The sequence below is a fragment of the Mustela nivalis genome, assembly GCF_964662115.1.
Source record: "Mustela nivalis genome assembly, chromosome: 2".
Classification (NCBI taxonomy): Eukaryota; Metazoa; Chordata; class Mammalia; order Carnivora; family Mustelidae; genus Mustela; species Mustela nivalis.
This window is the reverse complement of record NC_139021.1, coordinates 52199416-52215307: the sequence shown is the minus strand read 5'-3', so window position 1 is coordinate 52215307 and position 15892 is coordinate 52199416. Positions and strand designations below refer to the sequence as shown.

The following is a 15892-nucleotide window of genomic DNA, read 5'->3' as shown; positions in this document are numbered from 1 at the left end:
CTTCCTCAAAGTCATTGTGGAGCTGGGTGTCAAACTCGGGGCCTTTCCTGCAGTTTGCGAGTCTAACCTGCACCCCTGTTCATCAGGCACATCGTCTTTCCTGGCCCATGGTGAGCTGGCTGCTGAAATCCCACAACCAGGGTTATGCACAAAGGCATTTACATGGGCATACTTGACATTCCCAAATACCAAATGAATTTTAACAAGCTTTTATATAAAATGACTTTTATTGCAATTTAAAAAGAACAAAGACAATTTGATAAGTGCCTTTAATTACAATGTACCTGCTATTTACATGTAATTATACTTTTATACATAGCTTGAATAAGGTTCATTACATGTAAACTATAAGATATTACAAGTTAAACTCCAGCTTTTGGGGAACATTCAGAATAGAAATACTATGGGCAGAAGCACACAGAAAACAAATACAAATTTTAGTTCCTTACGTACCATTACTAGGTGAATGATCAAGATTTGGCCACAGAAGAGAATTTTAATTGTGTGTTGAATTAAACTTATTCTTAACATGACTAACAGTATTGCTATTATTTAAACCCTAAACATAATAACTGGATCATTAAAAAACAACACAACTTTAATTTATATAGCACCTTTCTTCCAGAGAGCAAAGCATTTGTATTTATATTATCTTATTTGTCCCCATAACATCCATGAGGTAGGCAATGGTTGGTATCATGATCCCCATTTTGTACATGGAGAAACTGAGGCACAGAGTAGTTAAATTATTTGTTCAAGGTCACACAGTAAAATTGATGCTGGAACAGGGACCACAGAGCTGTGAGCTCATCTCTAAATCCAATGCTTCTCTTTAATATGTCCTCTCTGAGAATTTAATTCAATACCTCAATTCACTTTTCCAAGAAAAAAAATGCATTTTTTTCTCCCATAAAAATTGTTGAAAAACTATACTATAGGCAAGAAACAAGCTCTCTGGGGCAGATGATAGGCTGATGCCATACTCTTTTACTGAAGTCTTTTTGTTGGCTTTTTTTTTTTTTAATGAGGAGTTTCTATTCCCAGTTACAACAATTAGGTCTTTAGATGAAACCTATCTGAAAGGATGTATCTAGTTACCTGCAAATTACAGCTCTGGTAGCCATATTATGCTATTTACAAACCAGGCTTGTTCCTGAGTTTACAAAGAAGATATCTAAAAGTAATTTAAATCACTGAGGTCATCTTTTTCATTTCTACATATACATTTAGAGTGTGCTCCTTAAGCAACTCAGAGTGGGAGACAGGGAGCTGGGAAAATACATTTCCCAGAGACACACACAAACCGAGACGTAAGGGGTGGGAAGTCCAGCCCATGTCACTTAGTTACAATTTTATGTAGTTGGTACTAGAAAAAATTTTTTAAATGTCGAAATCTGAGACATAAAGGACTTCTCAAATGCTTGTGGACATGTACATAAAATTCAGCTTGTCTGGCATTTCCCACAAGCTTCTCCCTAAGAGGCCGGCCCGGATAACGGTGCTGCCACATTGCCGGACGCCAGGAGGTGGTCATGGAGTCACCCCTTGGAATTGTTTCTAGCATGGCTCCAGAGAAAACAAACAAACAAACAAAAAAACCCATATATTCAAAAAGTAAGTGCAAAAAAGAAAAACAAAAAAGAAGCTTACAAGATAGGTCACGAACATCATCTCAGATTCATTATGGGCTTTCCATTAAAAACATAAAAATATGTCAGGATGCCTGGGTGGCTCAGCTGGTTAAGCGGCTGCCTTCAGCTCAGGTCATGATCCCAGCGTCCTGGGATCGAGTCCCGGATTGTGCTCCTTGCTCAGCAGGGAGCCTGCTTCTCCCTCTGCCTCTGCCTGCCACTCTGTCTGCTTGTGCTCACTCTCGCTCCTCTCTCTCTCTCTGACAAATAAATAAATAAAATCTTTAAAAAAACCAAAAACATAAAAATGTGTCAAAGGAATATTCAGAGACAGTGTGGCTTTTGGTTTTAGCCCCTTAACCTAGAGAAGGACATGGCTGTCTTTCAGGGAAGCCTTTACTACCTAAATGGGATCCAAAATTAAAATTTTTTTCTCCTTCAGCTTAAGAAGGGAAAAAGAAAGTTTGTTTTAAACTCATAGTTTCCAGCTTGTTGAGTTAAGCAAAACAAAACCAAGCCAGACTTTACAGTAAAACAGTTCTGAAGTGTAGGCTCCAGGGGCCAACACTGGTCTCTCTTTTAGCCTGAATTTCTTGTAAGGGTGTCTAACTGGTAAACTAGGTGAACTTTTAAAAATTTAAAAATTAAATCTGTAAAGAGAATGAGCAAATATGAGTTCTGTTAACTGGCGGGGTGGGGGGTGGAATTACACTCTAGAATACCCATCCAAATAATTAACTATGACTAAGAGTGACGTTTAAAAGAACTAAACATATCCTGGATCCTTAGCTATATAAAAGTGACAGCCTCCCCCTCCCCCGCCCCCACCTCTGTATCACCCTTCCACCTAGGTGAGTGCTTAAAAGAGATCTGGTTTCTCACTTCAAACATCAGTTTCCCTACAAATGGCCAGATTATTTTCAATATTTGGTAACTCCACAGCTAAATGCTCGAATATGTTTTGTTTCCTTGACACCTAGGGAAGTAGATCAAACTGGTTACAACTAACATAATTCAGAAGCACTCTTTCCTGAGGGGGAGAGGATATAGTGGCCAAATGGTTAAAAAATGTTACACTGTTTATAAGTGATGAATTTTTACAAGGAAGCGGTGTTTTTCCTCAAAAAACCAAAAAAAAAAAAAAAAAAAACCCCAAACCATCCTCCTACTTTACAGTTAAGTATGGGTCTATTATTACCAGGATTTAACTTCACTTGAACTTAGGAGACACAGGGCAGTCTCAATACATCGTGGGGGACGGTGAACTTACCCCATTGGAGTGTGGTGCTGATTTCCCTGCAACCATGAGTTTGAGTCCTCATTAGAACTTTCTAAGTTCTGTTCCATGGTCCCCTAGTGCTAACCATCCTCATGAAGGAGGTGGATTAAGAATGGGGATGGTTTAGCAAAGCCTATAACAAACAACACCCAGCATCTGCTTCCCTAGGTAGACCTGTGGCCTTGTCTCAGCAGCCTGTGACTCAGGAAAACACGAGTTGGGCAGAGCGGTTTGTTCCCTGGATGGTGGTGGGGGGGAATGGTTCTATGCTGGAAGGCAGGAGGATCTATAATCTGAAGATTGTGTCCCTATGGGAAAAGATGTGTTGGTTAGTCCTACCAATAGCAGAGAGCGGCTGGGGTCAGGGAAAGAACAGGGCTGGTGCTGCACCACGTGGCAGGAGGAACCAAAGTGAGATCGGAGGAAGGAGTGGCTTTGTGTCCCTGTGCTGCAGACCTGCTCCTTAAAAGGACCAGAGTAAGGCAGGGGAGAACATTCCAAGATGTTTAAAAATTCCCAGTATTGGAAACAATTTCCCCACTCTTTTGTGAATTGGACAGTTAGACCATGACAAAGACATGTCAAAGACATGTTTGAGATAATGTGTCAAAATGCCACAGTCTTGAATGATTTTTGAGCAAAAGGAGCACTTTGAAACTGATCAGGACCACCTAAGAGGTAATAGGTCACTTTTTTGAGAAACTATTTTTATGAGGAAAAAATGCATGAACAATGAAATGCAAATTCCTATTTGTTTATCTATATTTCAGACTTTCCCTGAAAGCATGAGGTGCATCAATAATACATGATGTTTACAAGGTAACATTAAACTGTTGCCAATCTAACACACAGAAGTTTGCAGAATGATCATTTATCAGCCTTTATAATCCATTACATAAGGTGATCTGAGACAACCAGAGTACAACACATTTTTAAAAAATACCCATAGCATAAGTGGTGAGCAAAGAAAAATCTGATTTAAATGCATTAAGATAAGTGATTACCAAACTGAATGCTTACAAGATTGCCTTTTTAATAAAAATCATGGCATTAAAAGAAATCTGAACTACTATTTCTTAGTTCAATAAAGAACCACCTAGGAAAACAGTGAATACTTTCTAACTAGCAGAGACCGGCTGTAAACAGACTTAGAAATGAGAAGCAGGGGGAAAAAAACACTTACAAATATTTGTTCTCTTCTGGACCACGGCTTTTAAAAATTTACTTTCATAATTTCAGATGAAGACTAATTTAGCTTGTTTTCTGTACTGATCTCTTTAAGTCAGACACTTTCTATGTGTGTTCAGCTTGTCCAATGGCACTGTCAAGAATGATGTTAAGAAAAGATACAACACAGAGCAAGAAAATACTACCACAGGACAAGGAATATAGATTTCACTGCCAAAAAAAAAAAAGCCATATTTGATATTTAGACACATGTTCCTATTTTTCACATCAGTCACTTATTAACAGCAAACATTACACTTTAACTTTCCTCAATTACACAGTACAATAAGCCTGTCAAGACGGTGCCTCCAGCAACCCAGAGGAAGCTGGCGGGGGACCAGAAGCCAACACTTGCAGAAGAATGGCATCACTCGATCACACGGGCTTATAGGAACTAGTACAAGGAGCACTGAAAAAAAATGTCATTTACTCATTTACAAAATCCTACTGGAGTCTTGAGCTGCGGCTCCGTGATGATCCCATTCCCACCGCCGAGCTGGGCTCCGTCCGTAACACTACCTCGGTGCTTGTTGGCTCTGCGCTAACCTCTTGCTAAACTCTCCAGAGAGCGAAAGAAAATGCAGCCTTGTGAGAACAGGCTCTGCTTCTGCCACCCAGTGGGGGTCACCTTGCTGGGCTCCATCCTGGCTCACGTGGCTCTTGGTGCTTTCTGCCAGATCTCTTCTCCACATGATCTCTGAGAAGGATGCCTGTTTACATTTCCTCCTGTCATGTGGAATATGTAATGAGCCACACATATAAGAAAACTATTTTAAAATGCCACTGTTCTTCAGCTAAGAGAATTATGGATGCAATTTAGAATCTGAATTTATTAACTAGAAAAATGATATGAGGTAACTTAGGAAGGTTTTCTTGTAATTACTAAGTGAAAACTATTGGATAACTTTTTTTCTCTTCTGCTTTTATGACAATAGTCATCACATTAATAGGGTAGACATTCCAAATACATATTAGGATGTATCCTCACTAGTCAGGCACCAGAACTTTATATATGTATATGTGTGTATATGTAAATATATATGTATAGTGTACATACACACACATACACAGTTTGTTACTGGTTAAAGTAAATAAATGCTCTAATTAGAAAAATGAAAGTCTAATACAAGAACTAGATCTAGTGACATCCTGAGATTAAATGTTAGTTTTTTGTGTGGACTACCTATTGTTAGCACTCAATTAAAATTAACTCTTAGATTTTGAGGGCAGATAAATCTGTAATTAGCTTTTTCACTACAAAGGACAGCAGTACTTTCAAAAGCTTTAATAGACCTAATGTTGTAATTTAGTTCAGGGCTGGAAAAAAAATTTATGTGGCCCACATATTAGCAAAAATTGCTTTCTTCTAGAATTTAAAATTTCCTCAAACATTTCACATAAAACAGGTCATACCTTCCTGCTGACTGCATTTGAGAAACCGTAAAAGCAGCATAAAAAATTCTTCTAAAACTTCAAAATACCTGACTAAATAGCAAAGATTCTACTTTTAGGCAAGATGAGTTTATAATTCTGACTTATAAACAAACAAAAAAAATTTCCTAAAGCTTATTTTATTTGTGAGATTTCACATAACCTAAATGATAACAACAAATAATATAGATGTCAAGTTGAATAGTAAAAAAAAAAAAAAAAAAATTATAATTATCTTTCATACATTTAAACTGTAACATTTAGCCGAACATGAAACTTTTTTCAAGAAACCACAGGCTTTTGTCCAACCCAAAGACTAGCACAGATTTTCAATGAATAAAGTAAAAAGTGATGAAATTTATGAAATGCTGTACTATCAGGTCAAAACCACGATGATACATCAATGAAAATGCTTCAGTAAGGTACCCAGCAGTCTCAAGAGCAGAGCCAGCTCCTGAAGTTTACTCTGCTTCTCCCTCCCTCAACCCTCATGGATTGTGCTATTACTTTTTCTTTTAGGATTTGTACTGGAGGGCCTTCTAGTTTCTTCTAAAATATACTTAAAATACTTTAAATTGCAACTTATTCTTAGCACAGATCCTCAACTCAAGAGAGAGAGTTCAGTGCATATTTTATGGCTATATTGCATAGCCTTTATTTCAGAACTTCTGGGGGAAATTCTGATAATGATGTTTCAAGATGATATGACTATTTATAAAGAACTTTTCTCTCTAGAAATGATTTTACACTTTAGAGATCATATCCACTTCCCTGGCAATAAGTAAAGACATTATGAAATACAGGAAAACCTTTGAGTGGTCAGGCGCTCATAAAGGACATTATTGCAGGAAGCACAATACTAGGTATGCCATGAGACACGGCCATCACCAGGAGCTAAAGAAACACCATGGTGTAGAGATTGTGGGGTCAAACTCATCAATCCTAAGTAAGCAAAGAAAATCACCAGGCAAACACAGTGCTTATGAAAGATACGAATTTAGAGAGTGAGGACCTTGGCACCTTCCTGATAACCTTTCCCCCAATCCAAGCATATTCTGCCATTTCCTTCTAGTCCGTGATGACTGTGCTTAGGCTCGTGAGGTCTTCATGGGAGAGACCAGGCTGACTGCAAAATAATGACAACCGAGCAGTTTACCCCGGCAAAGCTCACTTCTCGACTGCAGAAATGAATTGCAGGCAGTCACAGAACCAAGCCTTGAATGCAGGGGACGGGAAGGACACGCCAGTGGTCCCTACTGTCTGCAAGATGCTTCACCCTCCAGCTGCATCCTTTGTCATAGGAGTGAAAACAGTGAGGTTATTCAGTCTGAAAAGCCAGAGATGTCACAGCAGTACAGAATAACTGCCTCTTTTTTCAATCAGTGTAAGCAAGGGCCCCTTGCTGTAGCCACTTCGCATAAGAGCAGGGTCCTTTCTCAAATGAAAAGTGAACAAGTTTCCCAATGTTGGCCTTACAAAATCTACAGAGATGACTAAATTCCAACCAGGCTGAGCTCTTAATTGGAGTTATCTCAGCCACTGATTTTTGTAAAATGAAGGGGAAGAAAAAAATCCCAATAGGCAATTTGCATTTGCAAGCACTGGATTGGAAAATCCACCACTGTAAATTTTCTTAAAAATGTAACTAAATCTTACTGGAATTATAATACCTTCATGAGGTTAATGCAGCCATCCCTAGTCATATTTCATTCTTCCATTTTTTTTTTTTTTACCATTTCAAATATTTCAGTATTGCCCACCACAAATCACGGAAAATGGTCATTTATGTCCATTCCACTTATTTCTGTAGTGAGCCAGATGACTTTGACCAGGGCTCCAAGTACCATTTGAAAAGTCAAGTCTTTAAAAACCTTCAATATTTTAAACACTTGATTAGAAAACAGATAACAACTACATGTAATTATCTAGCTTATGTGCTTTATGGTGTTTTTTCAGAATGAGAGTATAAATCATTGTACATAAAATCAAAATAGTTAATATACATTTTTTCTGGCACTTTCTAGAAATTAGGCATTAAACATAAAACATCTTATAAATTTATATAACAAAAATAAATGTTTACATTTTAATTTTCGATAGATTACCTTAGGGTAGCAGTTAACTTATGAAATCTCACACTGTTGGTGTGGCAGCAGGGGTCATCAGAAATACACATTCAAGTCCACAGCCCTTCAGAGACGGACGCCATGGCTGCCGTCCAGATATGTGGTCTGTGTCCCAACATAGAGATTAAGGCTCTCTGTTTCAGAGGAATGAGCTCTGGGCTGAAGCAAGTATAGAAGTACCACAATATTCATTGAAAATACTGAAAAGGCTCTGAAGAGTTTCAAATACTGGGTGGGTAGGGGGTGAAGGAGGGGAACCGCTTTGACTAGAAAAATAAAATAAAGCATCTAAAAATGATTTCAAGTACTTCGAGAGAGGCTGCTGATGTAGAGTGCCCAAATCAGGAGGCAGGGAGGTGTCAGGAGCTCAGCGGGCAGCCCCAGTCCTGCCCACTGGGTGGGGGTTCTTGTTCTCCCAAGTGCGGCTCTCAGAAGAGCACCAGGCACTGGACAGTAACCAGTGACCGCAGTTTCTTACATCTTGAAACCCCAAAGTTGAAGGCAAAGGCCAAGCCTTGTGGGAGAATTTTCTTGGAATGAACCATTAGAAGTCAGACGATTTCAAGGGGGAAGAAAGCCATACATTTAAATGTGAGGAGCAGACCACAAAAAAGGGAAGAAAGGAAGAAAAACCTGGCAGTATCTTGGGCAGTTGGAATCGTGGTTCTTGATGGACGCAGTTCTTCCTTGCAGTTCGGCTTTCCTTACTCACCGGGTGAAACCACAGACAGCTGGGGTCTTTCCAGAAGGTGAGGGTACATGAGGGAGATGTGCTTGGGTGGGCCCTGGGGCCCGCTCGGGGGCAGTCCCGGTACGTACCTCACTGTTTCCAGCCCCGGGAAACAGTCTCCATGTGTTCAGTTGTCATCGGCTTACTGGAGCAGCACGCAGAGAAGGGGTTGCTTTCGCTTCTTGTCCTCCGCAGGAGAAATGCCCCCAGCCGACCGGCATACGTTGTGCGGGCTTGTCTTCCTGCTTGCTAGAGCCTGGTGATATCGCGGCATTGCTGCAAGTCCCCAATGCTCTCATAGTCATTCTCTTTTGGGAAAAGGCCACGCTGGCCATTGGTCTCTGGTGTGGACTTGTCTTCCTCTCTGTTTAGAGTTTGTATTGCTTCGTAATCAGGCTCCAGATCCTCACTGGGTCTCGCTGCTGGTGGAAGCGTGCTGATGCTGTTTGGAGTTTTCTCGAAGTCTTTAACAGTAGCATAGAGATCATTACAGGAAGAGGGGGATCTCTGAGTAGCTCCTTGGATGGAGGTATGGCTGGACTCTGGTGCTTTGAGAGTCTGTCCTGATTTATTCCCTGACTGTCCGGGTTTATTTACTGAGGAATACATGGCTGAGATCTAGAAAACAAAGGGTAAATGAAATAAGCTTCAAGTTTGACTTCTCCCTGCAAGCTAGATATTTAGCACTATAGGCATGTGTGTGTCCCTTGAAGGTTGCTTTTTGTTTTTTTTTTCTTTGGCCAGTTTTCCCCTCCAGCTTTAGTGAGATATCACTGATATATAACTTATGTATGTTTAAGGCATACAACATGATAACTTGATAGATACTGTAAAATGATTACCACAAAGGTTAGTTAACACCTTCATTGCCATAATTACCATTTTTTTGTGTGTGTGGTGATAACATGTAAGATCCACTCTTTCAGCTTTCGAGTACAACAGTATACTTTTAATTATAGGAACCGTGCTCTATATTAGAGCCTCGGAACTTATTCAGGCTATAGCTGGGAGTTCGTACCCTCTAAGGTATCCCTGTTTCCCCTACTCCCCAACCCCTGGCAACCACCATTCTTTTTGCTATTTCTATGGTTTGGCTTTTTCAGATTCCACATGTAGGTGAGAACATACAGTATTTGTGTTTCTCTGTCTGACTTTTTTTTACTTGGAATAATGGTCTCAAGGTCTTTCCAAGTTGTCACAAAAGGCAGAATTTCCTTCTTTTCCACGACTGAATAATATTCCTCTGTGTGTGTGTGTGTGTGTGTGTGTGTGTGTGTACACCTCACATTTTCTTTATTCATTCACTAGCTGATGAACACTTAGGTTGTTTCCATGTCTTGGCTATTGTGAATAATGCTGCAAAAACATGAGGGTGAAAATACGTCTTCAAGACAGTTTTCATTTCATTCAGATATAAACCCCGAAGTGGATTCTTCGTTACTTGTACTGATCCTGGAGTATACTTCTAGAGAACAATTATATATAATATCTTCCACTTTGCAAGTAGACCAGCCGTATTGGCATAACTCCTTGAGTACCAGGTTCTCTGGGTCTTCTGAGGGGCAGGCATGAGGAGAGCAGGAGGAACAGGAAGTTCAAGAGGTCCTTGGGACCTCACTCCAGTATCATGTTTTATTTGATTTCTATTATCAGAATGCTATTTCATCTGAAAAAAAATGCTCTACTGCTTTGAAAAAAGGGCAGAAAACATGTTAGATGAATGGTTCTCAAAATGTGGGCTTCAAACTGGCAGCACCAGAATCTGGGAATTTATTAGAAAGCTAAGGGCTCCATCCCAGAAAGCAATGAATCAGAAATGCTGGGGCCTGGGGCCCCACAGGCCCACTAAAGTGTGAGAACCACTGAGTTAGACTATCTGACCCACTCTTTCGGCATGAAAGCAGTCTGAAAAGTAGGTCCTGGATTCTGGTTGGCAATACACATGTATCTATAAAAGCTTCATTTTCCATTAATTTTCAACTTCATTGCATATTACTGGTTAAGTAGACATTTACAGATGGGCTAAGTTTTCTTCAGTGGGAAAAATTCATTCTTATTTGCAACCAGCCAACTCAGAAATGAAATTTGGAGATAGTTAACGTAGAGGGCATTCGTTCCTGTGGGAAGATTGGGCTACTTTCCAGGCATACCTACTCAGTCTCCCTCATATACCCCATATAACCTCTACTATCAAGAGGGATTTAAGTTTTGTTGGTAATCATAGATTAAACATACTGATTAAGAGATTTTTTAAGAGTTTTTTTTTTTTTTGAGGGTTATTATTTTACTGTTAGAAATCATGCTTGGAAATAAGTGGAAATATCCTTCATTACCTATATTTATCTTGGCCATAATGATTGATTAATTCAAACACCCAGGAAATAAATGAACATGCCTGTTGACAGATGCTTGGCTTCCCAAGTGCGGAGAGAGATTTTCTTGCTTTCACATATCTCACATACTGTGGATGAAGTTTCCAGCTGGCCTCAAAAGCTTCTCAAGACAGGCCTGCCGCATGCTAACTGGTCATTTGCATGAGAACTTTTCACTGCAGTCTGGGGGCTGTGTTTTGCCAGGCCTTGACAATCCAAATATTCGGAGCCAGAGAAATCATCTTTGGGAAGCGCTTGCCATGTTGCTCTGACCCTTCTAATGAATATTAAATTGACATTCTTACTCAAAATCTCACTGAGAAACTCAAAATCTTAGAGATTTTAGTGGGAAGAATTACTCTTGAAATGAAGATTTATAATTTCTTTGAAGTTAGGAAGAATTAAGGTACATCATCTGCTTTTCCTAGCATGGTACAAATATCTTAATATCTAAAAGGTGGTCTGAGCCGAAAATGTGGCTAGATTATCACAGATGAGGATGAAGAGGGGAGGCAGCGAGCTCACCTTGGGGGGAGCATCGAGGCTGAACACACACGCACCTGTACTGTAACACTGGGACTGGCCTCTGAGCTTCTCTCCCCAATGCTCTTCCCCATAATGCGTGCCATAAATGCCCCTACTCTTTGAAATTACTTGGGTCTTCTTGGTCTTTATATTCTTTTTAGAAAGTTAAAGGCTCTTTCATTAATTTGGAACCCGTATTATTTCTAGGCAGGAACCTACTCTGCAGAGGATGTCGTAAATTTTAACGCTTATGAAAGATTCTCAAGTCTTCTAATGTTCTGTTTGAGTATTTGCCTTCAAGGACTATTACCTTCTGCTTTGTCGGGAGTAAATTTTGTTCCTTTCAAGCCCCCTTGCTATTTGGCTTCATAACTTTTCTCTCTTAAATCTTTCATCTTTATTATTCTGGCTGTAAATTGTTATTATGTTCTCCTAAATTACTCTCTACCTTTTCCCCATTTCTCTTTCTATAAGCAGCCCTTTCCCCATCATTCTGTTAAAATGGGATAAGAGTACTGAAAACTCAGATCTCAGTTTCAGTCTGGACTAACATTCGATTACATTAATACAGAAATAAGTGACTTCCATAATTATTTTTTCTAAAACATCTTCCAAAAATGACTGTATGTGAATCATAGTTCTTGAATCTATGTTAAAAATTCATCAGTGTTTCTAGGTCCTATTTTCTAAAACCACAAACAATGTAAGATTAGAAGAAAAGTAATTTAAAGTTTTACGTAGCCTCAACGTATCTTAGAGGCCTGGTTTCCAGAGCTCTCATATATTCTACTTCCTTGTCCGGCGGGGGAGGGCTGTGGAGCAGTGTGGTCCAGAGAAGGCTGGAAGAAGGCAAAGGAGCCGCCACAGGCTGGCAGGAGGCTGCGCTGCCTTAGTGAGGGGAGGGGCGGGCCCTGTGTGCACGGAGAGCGCGGTGTGGGAAAGAAACCAGGGGCGCTGGCTACTGACTGAGTGTGAGGACAGTGAGGAAATGGGGTGGGAAGGACGATGTCCAGGGTTCTGGCTTATAAGGCCAGGTGGCTAGATGGCAGATGCATTCCCGGGGGCAGGAAACACAGAAGCATGTGGGCAGCATTGCCTGTGAACAGCTCGTCTGATCTTTGAACTTCCAATGTGGGATCGTAGTCTATTTCCTATTTTAATACTCTTTGCTAAGTGTGATGGTAAGAGGGGATGTACCTGCATGCGCTGATCATTTTTCTACATGTACCAAATTTACCATACTAGGAATTCTAGGCAGAAGCTATATATAGCCAGATAAATTAAGGTGTTCAGCTCTCTGAGCCTAGCTTGACTGTGTGTGTGTGTGTGTGTGTGTGTATACTGGATTGTGTAAGTTTAATGGTTCACTGAAAAGTTTAACCAGTGAATATTTAGCCCTGGTACTTGGGAGAACAGAGTCCTCTCCTGTTGGCTGCTATGTCTGACTGTCCAGCCAGCCTGGAATTGGACTTCCTGGAATTACCTGCTCTGGGCTCCAAAATTCCTCATTAAAACCTTCCTCCTCCATCTCCTAGACTGGATTAAATTCCCTATACCCACCTGTTCAATTTCCTGTATTTTCCAGCCCATGATTAATTTCCTTCAAAGGTGGCCTTCTTGATTTGCTCACTAACGCTCTCAATCATAAATTTCTCTCTTCTCATCCTACTTTCTCCCCTCCTCTATTTTTTTTCTGATGCTTCTTTCCTACTCAGTTTCTTTTACTTAGGTGACCTGTTTATCCTCTCTTCCTTCATGTCTTACCCTCTGCCACTCACTCTCTGAACCATTATAAAGCCAACATACCCAAACCCTGATCTCCAGACATATGCTGAAGAGAGTATTTTAGCTTTTTTGGAGAAGGTAACATGATAGTCATTTATGCAAGGAGAGAAACTCTTTAGAGCTCTTGTGGTTATTTAGAAAAAGCAACAAAACTCACCTCTTCTTCTGTGAGAGTTGGGTCCTCTTCCCGGGACTTGTACGACAATGAACTAAATCTCTGTTAAAATAAACACAAACCAAGGGAAGGTATAGTTTGAGATCAATAATCCATCCTTTCTTTCGTATATGTTGTGACACATCTATCTATAAAAATGTTTTTTAGGGAAGAAATGTTTCTACAAAGAAATATGTCGAGCAACTGAAGATAAACACTTAATAAAAAGTCTGTGTGATGTTGTTCAATACCCAGTAGTATTAAATACCCAGTGCTCTTCCTGATCACTGGTGAATTCAACCCTCCCATGAGGCCTTAATGCTGCTCCCTGTCATACCACACCTGCTCATACACCCAGTCCCTGCTCTCCTAGCTGTCCACTTCCCACTTTTTCCTCTCTCCCCAAACTCCCAACACCTTCTCACCCATCCTTAGTCTTAGCTGGTGACCGTGAGAAAACTGAAGAAATCAGAAGACCTGTCCATGCACTTGTACTCACCTGCCCCCATCGCTGCATTCATGAGTTTTCCTTCCTCCCCGTCACCAAAGAACTCTCCAAGCCCCTCTTTAAGGTGACCCCCTCCTCTCATGCAGGAGATCCTGGCCCTCCCCATCTACTCAGGAATATGTGCTCCAGCAAGTCTCCCATTTTGTTTATACCATCAGCTATTCCCTCGCTATGAAATCATTCCCACCACCTGAAACCATGCTGATCTTCCTGTTTCTAAACACAAAACAACCCTTCCTCCAGTTCCATCTATTGCCTCGTCCCTTTATAGCAAAACCTCCTAAAAGAATTGTCTGAAGAAATTGCTCAAATAATTTTTCTCTTCCTATTCTCTCTCTAATCCCATTTTAGTCAAGTTCCTCCCTCTGACACTCCAAGGACACCAATATCCACCGTGTAACCAATGGGACGGTTAATCCTAGCCCGTACTTTCTGATCCACTGCTGTGTTTCCCATAGTGGCCACTCCTCTGTCCCTGCACCTTCTTCACTTGGCTTCCAGGACATTGAACTTCCCTGTTTTTCTTTCCTATTTTGGTGTCCTCTGCTGGTTCCTTTTCCTTCCCAGGCCTGTGCCCTGGGAACTCTTCTAGATGCCATTGACACTCATTCGATGACCACATTCAGTGTCACAGCTTTAGGAAAAACTTTCTGCTGAGGACTTTCAAGTGTACAAATGCAGCCCAGGCCCTTTCTCCTCAGGCTGCTCATTCGTCCCGCTGCTCTCCGCTGCTTCCACTCAGGCATCCAGCAGGTGTCCAAAACAGAACATTTCTAGCACTGAATACCCAGTCTTCTCCCAGAACTTGCCTGCCTGTAGTCTTCCTCTTCATTCCAGTTAAGGGTGATTCCTTCTTTCCAAAGGCTCAGGCCGAACCTGGGACTCATCATGATTTTTTCTTTCTTTCATTACACGTCTGGTCCACCAGCAGAACTCCTGGCTCTCGTGTAGCGTCTCCCATTCCTGCCCTGTTCCATATGGTTTGTGAGAATCCCCACCTGACTGGTCTCCTTTCTCCTACCCTTGACACTTGAATTTGACACTACAGTCGGGGCGATCTTTTCCAAACCTAAGAATAATCCGTTCTTCTGCTCAAGATTTTCTAACGACCCCCTTTTAATTCAGATTTTGAACACAGGCCACACAGGATTGGGCCCTTGGTTACCTTTCTCTCTATCACTCTTCTCCGGCTACACCTGTGCCCTCCTCTTCCCTGGGTGGGCCGTGCAAGCTCCAGCCTCAGCGCCTCGCACTGCCCCTTCCCTGCTCCACCTGCTCTTCCCCGACTTTCCCGTCTCCTTGAACATTTCAATCAGATGCCACTTTCACACCAGGTGTGCCCTGACCACCTACTCACAACTGTACTCCCACTCTACTTTCCTCGTCCTCCTTATTCTAATTTTTCCCTATAAACCTTAAAACCTTCTAAAATACCATATACTTTACTTATGTGTCTATTTATGTCTCTCTCTCCCCACTAAAGTGTAAGCTCCACTGGGGCAGGAATTTTTGTTCATTTGTATGTTTTGGTGACCAGTGTATTCTCAACACCCGGAAGATTGTGTGGCACATAGTTGGTGCTCACTAAAATCTTCTTGTGCATGAATGAAAAAAATGAATGAATATTAAATATTTTAAGTTCCCTGAATTGCTTAAAATTAGGATTGTTTATAATGGAGATGATGAGTTATTCATTCTTGTATTACTGTAGAAAAGTAATCTGATTCCCAGATGGATAGTTTCAGATTCTAATGTGATATCTGGAGAATTGTTTACCGGTGGTGGTTAGATAATTGACCTTCTTATCTTTCAAGTGCTTTTAAGTAAAAAAGCCTTAATTGCTTCAGGCACAATTTATATGAAGGTCCAAATGTTAGGCTGCATTTTTGCATTTCATGACTAGGTTCATAAACACCTATATTGAGGCTCTCAGCAGCTGATTTCATGGGTAATATGAAAGTCGAAATGCATTCAGAGAATACTGTGAAGAATGACTTCTGTGGTATGACCTCTATAACCAGAGCCAGGATTCACCTTTTGATCATGAACTCCAGATCCTTTTTAAGGCTACTATTGACTGACCTACTTGTCCTTCCTACCAAAACCTGAGATGAGAGAACCTTG

General features: G+C 40.7%; 1 protein-coding gene across 6 annotated transcripts in view; it reads right to left on the bottom strand.

The window, feature by feature from the left end:
- Positions 1 to 208: 208 nt before the first annotated feature.
- The window catches only part of PAG1 (phosphoprotein membrane anchor with glycosphingolipid microdomains 1), a 139727-nt gene continuing 124043 nt past the window's right edge, over positions 209 to 15892 (bottom strand). For 5 of the 6 annotated variants that reach the window (XM_082719438.1, XM_082719440.1, XM_082719441.1 and 2 more), the window contains 2 exons: positions 13264 to 13323; positions 209 to 9042 (listed from right to left, as the gene is read on the bottom strand). In XM_082719438.1, the coding sequence (XP_082575564.1) occupies positions 8674 to 9042; positions 13264 to 13323 (429 nt within the window). In that variant the 3' untranslated portion in view covers positions 209 to 8673. The remainder of the gene's footprint in view (positions 9043 to 13263; positions 13324 to 15892) is intronic. The other variant, XR_014308499.1, reaches the window with a different exon arrangement.